The 13,846-nt window shown below is 43.0% G+C and overlaps 3 protein-coding genes across 7 annotated transcripts in view; 1 reads left to right on the top strand and 2 right to left on the bottom strand.

The window, feature by feature from the left end:
- The first annotated feature begins 1,296 nt into the window (after nt 1-1,296).
- On the top strand, nt 1,297-5,986 carry LOC116388709 (major prion protein homolog). Its single transcript, XM_031856822.1, has 2 exons — nt 1,297-1,400; nt 3,048-5,986. Exon 2 carries the CDS (start codon nt 3,055-3,057, stop codon nt 4,264-4,266), a length of 1,212 nt encoding a protein of 403 aa, XP_031712682.1. The 5' UTR covers nt 1,297-1,400; nt 3,048-3,054; the 3' UTR covers nt 4,267-5,986.
- An 821-nt stretch (nt 5,987-6,807) lies between these two features.
- sprn2 (shadow of prion protein 2) lies at nt 6,808-11,202 on the bottom strand. Of its 2 annotated transcripts, XM_031856829.1 has the most exons (3): nt 10,642-11,202; nt 7,676-8,253; nt 6,808-7,549 (listed from the first exon to the last, which is right to left on the bottom strand). In XM_031856829.1, the coding sequence occupies exons 1-2, from the start codon at nt 10,801-10,803 to the stop codon at nt 7,714-7,716; spliced, it is 702 nt and encodes a 233-aa protein (XP_031712689.1). In that variant the 5' UTR covers nt 10,804-11,202; the 3' UTR covers nt 6,808-7,549; nt 7,676-7,713. The 2 variants fall into 2 exon arrangements, with proteins under 2 accessions (XP_031712689.1, XP_031712688.1); XM_031856828.1 differs by having other exon boundaries at nt 6,816-8,253.
- Nucleotides 11,203-11,298: 96 nt separating this feature from the next.
- Nucleotides 11,299-13,846, bottom strand: part of rassf2b (Ras association domain family member 2b) — a 21,668-nt gene continuing 19,120 nt past the window's right edge. For all 4 annotated transcript variants that reach the window (XM_031856823.1, XM_031856825.1, XM_031856826.1 and 1 more), the window contains 4 exons: nt 13,489-13,642; nt 13,263-13,384; nt 13,041-13,138; nt 11,299-12,864 (listed from right to left, as the gene is read on the bottom strand). In XM_031856823.1, the coding sequence (XP_031712683.1) occupies nt 12,795-12,864; nt 13,041-13,138; nt 13,263-13,384; nt 13,489-13,642 (444 nt within the window). In that variant the 3' untranslated portion in view covers nt 11,299-12,794. The remainder of the gene's footprint in view (nt 12,865-13,040; nt 13,139-13,262; nt 13,385-13,488; nt 13,643-13,846) is intronic.

A 13,846-nucleotide genomic window follows, 5' to 3' on the forward strand; every position in this document is an offset into this window, starting at 1 on the left:
CCGGTGCGTCGTCAGTCCGTCCGGTTACCAGTCTGGTCACGTAAGTTTGAACACGATTCAGTGAAGATCGTTATCCGTTTGTTTTTCTGCTCCTTTGCCGTTCAGCGTCGATCCCTGGAGGATCACCTGTGCATTCTGTTTGCTGTGTCGGACCTCGGGCCTCCACACAGTCGCGCCGTCTTGTTCCTCCGGTATTGAGTACGGTTGAGTTTCACTCCCGACTCCGGAGGCTACCTGTCCCGGCCTCGGTTGAGCTTCCCTCCCGACTCCGGTGGTGAAAGAGGAGTGACTTTAATTTGCTGGACAGTTGGTTTTTGTTTGTTCATTCTTTGACTCCTCCTGCACATTTAAATAAAGTCTTGGCTGGAGTAAACCTGCTGTGTGCGTGCGTTTGGGTCCACCACCTACACTACCCCATAATAACAGTGAATATGTCCCGTGTACAGTTCCTGCATAAAAGTACAGAGGTATTATCAGCACTTTTTACCTCAAGTAAAACACGCATTATAGGTTCCCTTTCAGGTTTTGGCTTGGTTTTTATACAAAAACACGCCAGCAGCAGTTTAATGTTTAATCTAAATCTTACACTCTCTTGTACTGCACTGCCTTGCATCACATTTTAAAATGTTTTATATCTGCAGTTTCAATCTGCAACGCAACAGATTTTGTTTTCACATTAAGGAAGTGGAGTTCAAAGCGTCCTGGAATGTACAGGATAAGGGGATTAAATGTGCATGTAAAGTACTTCATAGTTGTAATTAAGTACAGTAATTTAGTTAATTTGTACAATTGATTACATTTTACCACCACGTTTTGCTCAATACTACAAATTTCCGTGTGGTGATTTTCCGAATGAAATCGCCGTCATCACAGGTTTGAGGATGCTGGGAAATGTGTCGGTGAAACCCCGCCCCGGCCTTCTGTGTCTATGCACGAGACAGTTCAGAATCTACCGTCTACGTTCAGAACCGGTTCAGAACAGACACCCCACCAGACTGTTCACAGCCGGGTTCAAACGAGCTTGTTTACGTTTTATATGACCTTTTTCGTTTTTTGACAAGCAGTGCTATAAACATTTAACAAAAAAAGAAAATGCCAGGGAATCAAAACACTGACAGCAATCTTAAATCAATAAATAAGTGTTATGTTTCTATTTTTACAATCTAGGATTGATGAAATAAATTGTTTGAATCCATTTTTTTCTGTGATGAAAAATCGATGGTTCATTGGCGGAGCTTGTGCGACCACGTCCCTCGTGCCGCGTGACGTCATACGGATTTAACCAGTTTCTTAACTCAAGCCGTGTGAGCTCGCGCTACATCAACACTCGAGTGGAGGAGACGACCCGGGACGCTGCTGAGGCTCAATAACACGGACCAATCCACACGGTCACCATCACGGTAATGCTGCTCCTTTATCTACACACACTGCAGCCTCTGCATGTAATGCTGCTCTGAGGAATAAAATGCACATTGTTATTTACCTCACGCGACCATCTCTGTCTGTAATAAAAAAATGCGTAGTAGCTAAATTACTCGATAGTTTATTGAAGCCATGTTGTATTGGAATGAAGGACATTGTCATCATTGACAGGTGACATTATAGTGATGCTCTGTCTACACGCGGTCTGGTGTGAACACAGCGGGTACTGATGGAATCCCGGTCTGGGTCGCTTCTGATCGGAGCTGGTCTCCGGAGCGGACTGGATTATTCTTTACTGGTTATTGTTGCATCAGCACCATCCCCACCGCGATACCTTGAGGTCCTGCCGCTGTGTCCAGTCGCAGCGACACCGGGTTTATACCGACATCCAGAGACAAGTCGTTATTTTCAGTCACGAAAATGACCAAATACTATGTCCCGAAAATGAATTAAGATTAAGGTCGAAATGAACGATAACTAACAGCAGATTGGATTTACAGAAGGAAAACGCTGACGCGTCATTGTGACTCGTGTATCGCGTGGTTATTAATGAGCATCTCATTGATCACGATTATTAAAACCTAATCTCATGAGGACAAGACACGGATCTCGTTATATTGATAATAATTTAATATCGTTTATCGCAGTGAGTTTGACACACAACGACTCATATCGTAGAGAGATGAGAGGCGATTTCAACATTCAGCAGATCAGCCACAGACGGTGTTCGCGTTGCTATGGAAACAGCGCGAGTTTACTCGCTGCCACTGGTTGACATCACAACGCTGAAACTGCACGAGCCATTCTTAAACTCCATGCTCGTGTTTGAAACTGTGAAATCATCTAGGAGCTGCTGTAGCTACTGACGACAGATACCAAACGTGTCAGACATTACGAGGAGTGATGGACTCTGGGAAATTATGATAATTTATTGTTATAAAAAAATAAAATCCTCACGGTATGTCTTATAGTTTGATATCGATTCACAGTATATTGTGATGGATACAAGAGAGGCTGATGAAAATCATGTCCATCTAATATGACTACAGTTTTGCATCATTGCCCACAATAATCCTATAAATATATTGAAGTGATAGCTTCTCTAATACAAACAAGATGGAAAAAAACCTCTGACGATAGACATATTTCTATAATCTCATGGTGTGTTTCATAAAACCGGAAAGTTTCTTTATGGTTCATGGATACAGATTTGTAATAAGGAGACTTTTCTCACTAACGTGAGACACTCGTCACCTGCAGTAACAGAGCACTGAGCTATTTGGAGCCAACCTGGAAACCTCATTTTGTGGCCCCACAGCTCTGTGTTCCCTGTGGGGAACTAGGTGGGCAAAAACATGTCGAGGCTGTCACTACAATGAGGTGAACATGATAACGTGGTGTGTGTACTGGCTCGAGTTAGCAGAAGACAAGGCCAAAACGGTAGCCAAAATATAGAGGGGTTGTTTCCTGTACACTGCAGCGTTGGGTGCATGCTCTCTTGTAAGTCAAAGTTCAAGTGATGTGCAACTCAACGACAAGACTATTTAAGGGTACAATGATAAATCCAAGTATAATTATTATCTCATATTTTCCTCACCGTTTTCTCCCTTTTCCTCTCCCTGCAGGGCGAAGATGAAGCTGGAGTCACTCTCTGTGCTGTGTCTGTCGCTCCTGTTGTTTCATTCTTCTCTGGCCAAGAGAGGAGGCGGCTTCGGGAAAGGCTTCGGCTCCAAGAAGTCCTCCACGTCCAACCGAGGCAGAACCAACAGGAATAATGCGGGCTCTCAGGGTGGATACCCCAAGCAGCCTGGACAACCCAATCAGGGAGGCCACCCTCCGCAGTCAGGCAGACCTGGGAATCCGGGTGGTTACCCCCAGCAGCCGGCTGGAGGCTACCCTAACCAGTATCCAGCGCGGGGCTCCCCATACGGAGGAGGCTATGGCGGCTATGGCGGTTACGGTGGTCATGGTGGTCATGGAGGTGGATTCATCAACCAAAACCCGAACAACAAAGTCCTGAGCCCTCAATACGGGGGCAGCTATGGATATGGGGGCCACGGTGCTGGTGGCGGCTCTCCCTTTTCCCACTCGGTTCAGGCAATGGGCATGCGTCCCTCTGACAGATCCAGAGGGTTCGGACGCGGTGCGGTGATGGCAGCAGCTGGAGGGGCTATGGCAGGGATGGCCCTGGGCTACGGGTTAGGGAGGTTCCCCCGTCCTCCCTTCGGCTTCCACAACCCCCAGGAGGAGCATTACTACAACCACTACATGTACAGGAGGTATGGGGCCAAGTCCACCGATGCCAACGACTACAGCAGAGACTACCGGTACAGCCAGCCCCCTCAAACCTACGACAGCTACATGGACTCCTGCATGAAGAGGACCGACCTTCTGCTGGCGGAGAACCCAAAGTCAAACAACGACCCGGCTGCTGCTACCACAAATACAACCACTGCTGCCGCCTCAGGTCCAGACGTCGGCTCAGGCAGCAACACAACGGAGACCAACGGCACTGCAGCAGATAACTCCTCGACCTCTGCACCTTCGCCGCCGCGCCCCCTAAATCGGCCTGCAGCCGATCCCGAGCCTCCGGCGTCACAGGTTGTCAGCAGCGCCGAAGACGACGACACGGTCAGCATCGTGGAGATCGGCTACCCGGCTCTGATCGAGCAGGTGAAGGCCAGGAGATGCATGGAGCTGTACATGGTCTACTCTGAAAGGTACCTGAAGGGGCCAACCGATGGGGTGCAGCGACCGGAGACGGGCTGGCTGGGGTTTGTAGCCGTGGTCACCAGTACTACACTGATGCTACTGAATAGCAACATGCTGATGTCACTCCACTGAGGCCTTTGGTGATGGAGGGTTTATTAAAGGGATGGAAAATGATTGGGGAGAGAGGACTTTCTTTATCGTGTGTGGATTTTCCACTTTTTTTTTTTTTTTAATATTAAGGCATCACATCCTCATGCGTGTGCTTGATTGGCGCATAGTGCCTCATCGTGGAACTATGTGTTTAAAGAAAGGAAATGGTTCGACCAGACAGCCAGTGATGGAACAGACTGCTCTTGTGTTTTCCTCTTCTGAGAGACAAAGGGGCCCATTTACTGTCCTTAATACTCCAGGCTTCTGACCGAGGACATATCCGGCCCATTAATGTCCATATACTGTAGATCTCAACGTGCTCTCTAACCGGGACAGATTCAATTACAACAAACTACAAGTGTTAAAACTCCTCACAGTGTGCACCTCTCGCCATAGAAATAGAGAGTGGCACTCCCGCTGCTCATCTTTCTGTGTTTGTGATGTGTTCACCAGAAACGTATTTTTATCCAGGGAAACTGGGTCTTTTTTTGCATCAGAGGGAAAAGCACCCAGAGAGAGTAGCTGTGTATTTGTAGCTGCGGCGCTGGTACAGACGGTTATGGTGACGATCTGTGTGACGGACATCGGCTTCTTAAATACGATTATTTTAACTCCAGGGCTGTTGATGTCGGAGGATAGTCTAAAGAGTTGGAAAACAGTGAATAGTGTTCTAAATCTATCAGTTAATACTGGACTTTAACCTGTCTAACATACTCTACTAATACAGTACAAATATCACTGCTTTTGAACGGGGAGTTTTACATCCAGAGCAATACTATTTGTAATGATTCATGTCAACTCATTCCTTTGTAGCTTAAAACATGAATGGACTTTTAGCATATTAAAATAGGTCCATGAAATACATGAGGTTAAACCACAAAGACTGATTATTCAATCTGTCTGTACTTATTATTATGTGTAAACACAGACAGTAGTATGCATGCTGTTGTACTAACACAATTACTTTGGAACCAATGGCTGAGTATGTATGTAACCGTTTACCTCGTGTACTGCTTAGTACAGTGTGTCGTATATTTTCCAGATACTTTTTATACACTGGCGTCCTCCGTCCTTTCTGTCCATTGTTCGGCCTTCCTCTGCTTAATCCTGAGCCGGAGAGTCATCTCCAAATCCTCCTGAATGTGATCTTGCAACATCAGCTGAGTTTATAATTGTTAAGGCCGCGTATCAAGATGTGTGATTTTCTCTCTCACAGAAGCTAATTACTTAAACAAAACTATTCATATAAAGGTACACTCTGGAGTTTTAATCTGAAAAGGAACAAATGCAGTGGAGTAAAAAGTACGATATTTGCCTCTGAGATGCAGTGGAGTAGAAGTAGAAAACTAGCATAACATGGAAATACTCAAGTGAAGTACAAGTACCTTGAATGTGTAGAAGTATTTAGTGACTTTCCAACACTAAAACCAGGAGATTCACATTTCAATCACTGAACTGCAATTACAACCAACAGGTTTCATTGACTGTGGAAGGATCTGATAAAACTCCACAGTGTACCTTTAATGTGTCCTGTGAACTTTCTATGTGTTTGAAAATGCTGATGTGCCAATTTTAAAAAGCCCCGTAAGCCTTTTAACTGTGTGGAGTCCCATGTACTGTCCTGCTGGAGCTCCTGCTGAATACTGAGGGTTGACTCACACATTTTGGATTTGTTCTTGTCAAATAAACTTTACTAATGTGCACTTGCAGACTTTTGTGTGTGGGAACTTTACAAAATGTGGCGATTCCATCTGAATCTCGTTTTTCAGAAACACTGCAGGGTTAACTGGGAGCTAATACTCAGACAGAGGAAACATATCAAGTCTGTCTCGTATAATGAAGGACTAACTGAGGACGGGGTCGACTCCTCTCTGTGTGTCAGGTCTGAACTTGTGGTGAAGCGTGATAATTGAATGTGAACGGTCCAAAGAACACGGCTGGATGTTGCTGTAGGACAGCAAACGGGAGCAATGGTGTGATCTGATTGGCTGTGAGCTCATGAAGCCGAGACAAGTCATGCAAGCACTTCAAGGCCCCATCAAAGTTTCCATTTGTTCATCAAATACCACGCTTATTGGAACTGATATATTTTATAATATGATATAATAATAATATCCAGTGTTGGAAATTACATTACTGACACACTCCGTAATGACGTAATCCTCAATCTTATTGCATTGGAGTTGCAAATCCAAAGCAGTGGATTTAATAAGTTGCCGACTAACTAAAGGCCCTGGTCCAGGTGTGGCCCTGGTCCAGGTGTGGCCCTGGTCCAGGTGTGGCCCTGCCTCCCCTGACACTGAGTGAAGCCAGTGAAGCTGGCAATTGAACAGCTGAGCGTCTCCTTTGTGGAGCTCTGCTCTTCTACCAGAGGCTTCTTCTCTGCTGCTAATTGGACTCGCATGACTAAAATAACCTATTTTCTAAAAATTCTGTTCATCTGTCTTCCTATCTAGGATTTGGCCTCCCACATAAAATCTATTGCATGTATTGTACATTTTGTTTTGTTTTTTACATCAACTTAAAGGATGGACTTGAAACAGCAGCAGAGAGCGATGTGCTGATTAAAGACCATGAGATCCAGCTGAAAGCTCTGGAACAAGAAAGGCAGTGGTGCTTATGTTGAGAGATCTTCAGCTCTTTAGAATACAGTTTCCCCCTAAAGTCGGATTTATCCGTGGTCAACAAACACGTAAACACCGTCTCTTCTCACAATAACGTAGACAATAAAATCCAACACAAAAGTTTGTCCTAAGTTATTTATTGTTTTAACAATAATTAACATGGAAGCACATTTTGCTCTTTACATAAAATTCTACAAAATGGCATAAAACATATACTTTAATTAGGTAAAGTATACATAAACAAGCAAAGTACTGAAAACAGTAAGACTGGAATACACTGTTTAATATGCTCATGCTCTCTGTCCCAGTATAACCGGTCCAGAGTTATAGAATATGAAACTGATTGAAAAAAACTAAAATAAGAAGGTATAGTGAAATACAGTGAGAAATGACATTATCATAGCTGCTCTTAAACTCTTGTCCTGACATGACTTGTTGAGGTAGACATAACCTAATTACACATCCAATCTGTTCTATCTTCACGGAGACATATCGATCATAAAACAATCATCAAAAGTATAAAAAAAACAGACTGCCCGGGGGAGAGGAAACCATATTCCTGACATATTTCTACAGGTTTGTTCAGCTGCAGATTGAAGCTCGGTGTCATGTTGTGGAGGTCAGAAGTCCTCACAGACTCACTGAGGAGTAGAAGGGAAACACACATCTTTTCATCAATCCGGCATTCAAAGGTCATATCTTAGGTCACATTGGACTATTTTAGGTCAGGTTGAGGGTTGTTTTCTTTAGTCAGGGTTTCTTCGGACCTGTGTGTGTTTTGGGGATCCCAGCTCCGGCTCCAGCTCTACATGAAGGCCCCCCAGTGGCCCATCAGCAGGGCCATCAGGGAGCCAATGACCACAATGATGCTGTTGTAGATGGGCCCGCTGGACGCTCCAGTATAGTACCCCATGTCTCCAGAGCCCTCCGCCTCGTAGCCGGGCCTGCGGCCGTAGCCTCCACCGCCTCCGTATCCTCCATAACCACCTCCATATCCTCCATAACCACCACCATACCCTCCATAACCACCACCATACCCTCCATAACCACCTCCATATCCTCCACCGTACCCGGGGCGGCTCAGGGCAGACCCGATCACGGCTCCTCCTATGGCGCCCGCTGCAGCTGCCCCGGCTACTTTCCCCACACTGGAGCCACCGCTCTGGACCGGTCTGTAGCCTCCACCCCGGCCGAAGCCTCCACCTCGGCCAAAGCCTCCACCTCGGCCACCTCCGAAGCCTCCACGACCACGTGCCTCCGAGCTGGGTAACAGCGTGACGAGGAGCAGCAGGCAGAGAGCTGCTGTGAGGGGGACTTTATGCAGGACACACATTATTGTTTTATCCTGTAACAATAAGACAAAGGAAACATTATTAGGAGGAGGGAATGTGTCGCTTTTCTGTGTCTGTTGTTCTTGTTGCTGGACGGTGATGGAAGAAGTCCACAGTGAACCAGAAAACCACAGTATAAAAAAAAAAAAGCAGCATTAAAAAACAAAAATTATTATACAACTTGTAAAAAAGAACTCATACATAAATATACATTAAGAAAGGGTAAGCTGTCAATAAAATATGTTATACAAAAATATGCTAAGAAACAGCATCTGTAAATACTTTAAATTAGTAATAATAGGAAGTGAACTAAGTCCTGCAAGTATTATCAGCTAAATATACTTCAAGTATCAATAGTACAAGTATTCACGATGCAAAAATGACAATTTAAGGGTGTAATATTATTATATAAATTAGATATATTAAATATATATCTTTTGAAATGTAGCTGATTGAGGTGATGATCTTTGTTTACATATGTAAACACTGATGAGTAGATTCATCTACAAAAATACTTCATAGTTTTAGAAGTTGATCATATACTTTAAATGTGAAGTCTTGATTTACAAAGTAACGAGTAATGTAGCTGTCAAATCAGAGTACTGGAGTGAAAAGTACAATGTTTGCCTCACAAATGCTGCAGATAATGAACATACTAGTGTATGTACTTGGTTGTACTAGGTTGTACTGGTCCCTGAAGGCACACGGTGTTCATGAACGGCCTGATGGGGAGATGTTCTCTTGGCCGCTTTAGTCTGGCTGCGTGTTATTTTTACGTCGCTGATAAATTAAGAGCAGGACAGATCACGGCTCGTAATCCAGCTTTGAGAAACACATTTTACACAAGCGGCGTCACGGCTGCGAAACAATTTAACACCGCGGCTGACCTAGGATCAGATGGCTTTCATAATCTCCAACGCCCTCATTAGGATCTACTGGAGGAGATGAGATCTGGTTCTATAGACCTGTGGGGCAAGACCTGCTGCAATAATCCCCAATATACGACGTTTGTCAGCAATAAATAAATGTTGTCTCAGTGTCTAAACCCAACGCCCATCGAACAGAGAGAATAACGTAGAACTTTAGGGGAGTGACAGAAAGTTAAACAGATAGAGAATAATCGAATGAAATAAATAGAAATTAGGGAAATGACATTAAAAAGCTATATACAATATATGGAATACAATACTATATACAACAAATGTATATCAGAAAGTTGTGCAGATATTTATGCAGAATAAATCCAGTCGTCCAACTCCAGCAGCCACTATGTAGTGTAAGTATAAACAATACATAATAACATGATAAAGTAGTTTTATATATTATACTATGTTATGTATCATAGAATGTGTGCAACATATGTAATAAACACAGTTATACAGTAATAATAGTCCTATGAAATGGTGGAAAGTAACTACAGTAAGTACATGTACTTTATACTTATATTCCATATTTAAGACAGAAATGTATTCATTTAACAGCTATAGTTACGAGTGACTTGTGTTTGACGTATGCAAACACAAACAAAATATATAATCGGATTGTAAAACATAATGCATTGTTATAGATTAAAGTGCCCAACAGTTTAAAAAAAACTGTTAAAATTGGCCAAACTCCAACACTAAAGTGCTGCTTATGTATTAAAACATGGTGCTGAAGTAAACAATGAGATTACTTCTTCCACCACTGAGCAGCATGACATCATTTGCTCCACCGTCAACACAGTACGCAGTCTAATCTGTGTCCTCTAAAAAGACGAGTTGAGCTATAATTACACGAGGTCACTTAGTTTGACAATAATCCAGCGACTCCCAGATTAAAGCTGCTGCAGCAGCGCCGACTCACAAAGAAGGATTAAAAACGTTTCATTGTGAATTTGGAGCCCTCCGATCTGTTTACCAGTGTATTAGTATTACTCGTGTCTACACAATTTGTGTAGCGGAGGACAAATTAAATAACAAGAGAAATGAGGTCAGATGAGGAAACTACGCAGTGGTGGGAGAAGTGCTCAGATCCTGAAGTACTGAATTCAAAATGTTACTTAAGTAAAAGTACACAAGTATTATCCCCAGAACAAAGCTGAAATATCAAAAGTACAAATACTTACAGCTCAGAATGGCTCATTTCAAAGTGTTGAACATTATATTATGATATAGTATCACTAATGAACATGTAAAGCTCTTTAATGTTACAGTTTGTCAATGTGGAGCACCTTTCTGATACTTTGTGTACTATCGACTTTGTGTACTATTGGGTAGATTAGTAGTACGGTACTGCTTCATGTCGTGTAATACTTAGTAAATGTACTGTGTTACATTCCACCACTGAAAACATTGTTGAAACCCGCTGAACTCAATAGAAGCGTGTATGAAATAAGTATAAATGAGAATGAACAGCCTCACCTGTCGACTGTCTGACGGACACAAAGACGAGGATCCTCTTCCACGCGGTGTTCGCTGGCCGCTCAGACTCTTCTGACAGAGAGAAGCGGGTCTCAGGACCAGCCTGTGATCCTCCAGACAATCTCCATCAGGTGAGTGGATCACTGTCTCACACCTGCTCATTGGCTGGGTGTGCAGTAAGCTGCTGTAGCACCGACATCACACATAAATACCTCTGTGGGTGTGTACATGTGTGTGTGTCCTAATTTAGTGTGAATTATTTAACCACTTAGTGAATAAACCAGAACACTTAACGAACTCTCCCGAAGCTTTGACTCATGTTATTTCTCCTCTGTCATTCTGAATTACAAAAGATTTAAACCTCATTATACAACATGCTGGGCTTTTCCCCCACTGACCTGAACAAGACTGAGGGAGATTACAGATTTTATCTATCCATCTATCAGGATGACTTTTCTTTTATAACATCATTGTATGAAAAAAAACAAAACTACATTTTCCAAGTCATGGCATGAGTTCTTAACATCTTTAAAGATCATTATTTTGTAAAAGACACAATACAAAAGCAGGCAAGTCTTCAAAGAGTCACTAAAAATAGAACATGCTCGCTCTCTCTCTCGCTCTCTCTCTCTCTCTCTCTCTCTTGTACTGCGAGACTTTGAACAACGCTGGGAGACGTTGAGCGGACGAAAGCGAAGAGCTGTACAGTGGAGGCAACTTGTGCTGCTTTGAAATGCTCACTCATACATTTACAACATTCTTCCAACAAAGACGGTTGGCATAATTCACAGTCTTGTGAGATTTCACTTGTGTCATTCTCTGTTGGATGTAAAAAAAAAAAATAAAAAATAGCCAGTCCAACGCCTACCAGGAGTCATGGTGTGAAGAATGATATTGAATATTGTTGTGAATATTTAGACGGTATATTACTGTGCTTGTTAACATGTCAACATGACTTCTTCTTGTCATGTTACATAAGGCAGGAATACAAGCGAGGACGACTCACCAGAAAACCTCAGCGTCTGCTTTCTTTCTTCAAAGGAATACTTTTGGGGGAATCAGCGTATTTTTACTTCTTGATGAGAGTTTGATGAGTGGATTAATACCATAAAGTAAATAAGAAGCTATCACAAGCAGGTGGATAGCTTAGCACAAGGACTGGTAGCAGCTAGCTAGCCTCACTGTTTCTAAAAATAACAACATCTGCCCACCAGCACCTCTGAAGCTCACACACACTTTATTTGTTTCGTCTGTACAAAAGAAGAGATTAAAATGAGATATGACTTATTAATATGTGAGCTTTAGTGGTGCTGGTGGCCAGATTTTGTTCACTTCAGAAAGAGCCAGACTTGCTAGCAGTTACCAGTCTTTGTGCTATGCTAAGCTAACCGGCTGCCGTTATACAAATACACAACAGATAGCAAACTCTTGGCGAGAAAATGTTTCCCAAAATCAAACTATTCCTTGAAGCTCAACAGTTGTCTCCTGATGGCCACAACATAAACAGATTATCTGCTCAGACAACCTTCAATAATCCCTGCGGTGAACTTCTCAGCCCAGATAATATTGAGAGTCTATTCATAATATTCCTTCAATCACAATATTTTAAAAACTCTCAAACACAGAGGAACACAAAAGGAGCATGACTGTGTGGTCTGATGTTGTACTTTCTTACTTCTATAACTTCAAAACACGGGACCATCGTGTGTCTTTGTGCTTAGAGAAACCTTTTAACAGGCACTTATTATACGATGTCTGTGCTTTAAATAGGTTTTGGGTCATCAGCTGGCAAACTGAAGGGTCGAGACAGAAGACACGGCGTCTCGTTGTCGGCTCATTCTGCACGGGAACGTCTTTCTGTGTGCTCTGTACGTGATGACAAGGAGATAAGAAGGTCTGAAGACTGCTGCTAACATGCAAACAACACGGCATGTCAACGCTTTGCCTGTAGGATCCATTGATTGGATCATTTGGAAAAAAAAAAAAAAAAAAAAAAAAAAAAAAAAAAAAAAGGCTCCGTGCAGAGGCAGGAGTTCAGGAGGAGCAGGATAATCGCTGAAACACACACATTGGTGTTCTCGTCAGCTGATCCTGGGTCAGCGTCTCGGTCACAGCTGGGCAGATGTGGTGCTTCTGACGGTCCGATGAGCAGATCACATGCACGTTGCCCCCTCTGGAAGACAACCGAGCTCCTTCTCAATTCTACAGCGCAGGTACGTATACCTGCAGGTACAGGCAGACAAATGCAGACGGAGGAAGAATGAATGGATTACAATGCTATGTTCTGTAAGCTCATAACAGCTGGTGAACATGTGGAAGACTTTGGCCATTAGAGGCAAAACAGAAAGGAGACACAAGATGTTTCGTGGAGAATATAAAGTATTACTATTCTCTTGTACCTTCTCCTGAGTTTCACCACCTCTCTGTCCTCCTCCTCCTTCAGTTTGGTGATGAAACTCTTCAGCACGGGCATTTCAAACTTGATATACTGCGCCACCTGGTGGAAGGGAGGAGAAACGAGCACATGAACAGAGAGTAACGCGAGGTCAATCAGAGGATTATAGGAGACACAGAAGAGAAGACGCGTTCATATCTCCGTGACAGTGAATGTGGTGATTTACATCATACGTGACTTCTTCTCCAAGGTCTTCCTCCATGAGGAACACCTTGCAGACCTGCTCACACGGGCCCTGCATGATTCTCAGCACCAGAGGATAGTCACTCCGCTTCAGCTTCACACGCTCTGAAAACATGGACACGTCCATCAAAAAGGTATCGATTAACAGGGTTTTCTTCATCGACATTTCTTTCTCTTCACAGGAAACAAACTGAACAATTCACACTCACCTCCGCTTGTGTGGACGAGGTAGAGCGCAAAATCGTCGGGGCTGTTTTCGATTTTGAACTTGTTGAGGAGAACTCGAAGCACCTGCGGTGTCCTCATGCAGCTGTTGATCCGGACATTAGTCACTGAGCCGAAAGCAGGGGTAAACACTGACGTCTGAGAAAAGCAAAAGACAGGAATTTATTTTCCTCTATAACATACTGTATGTACAGTGTATAGATATAGATAGATAGATAGATAGATAGATATATATATAGATATCTATATATAGATATATATAGATATCTATAGATAGATATATATATATAGATATAGATATATACATATCTATCTATATCTATACACTGTACATACAGTATG

This window comes from Anarrhichthys ocellatus, unplaced genomic scaffold (genome assembly GCF_004355925.1).
Source record: "Anarrhichthys ocellatus isolate YVR2014 unplaced genomic scaffold, GSC_Weel_1.0 scaffold17, whole genome shotgun sequence".
In the NCBI taxonomy this organism is placed as follows: domain Eukaryota; kingdom Metazoa; phylum Chordata; class Actinopteri; order Perciformes; family Anarhichadidae; genus Anarrhichthys; species Anarrhichthys ocellatus.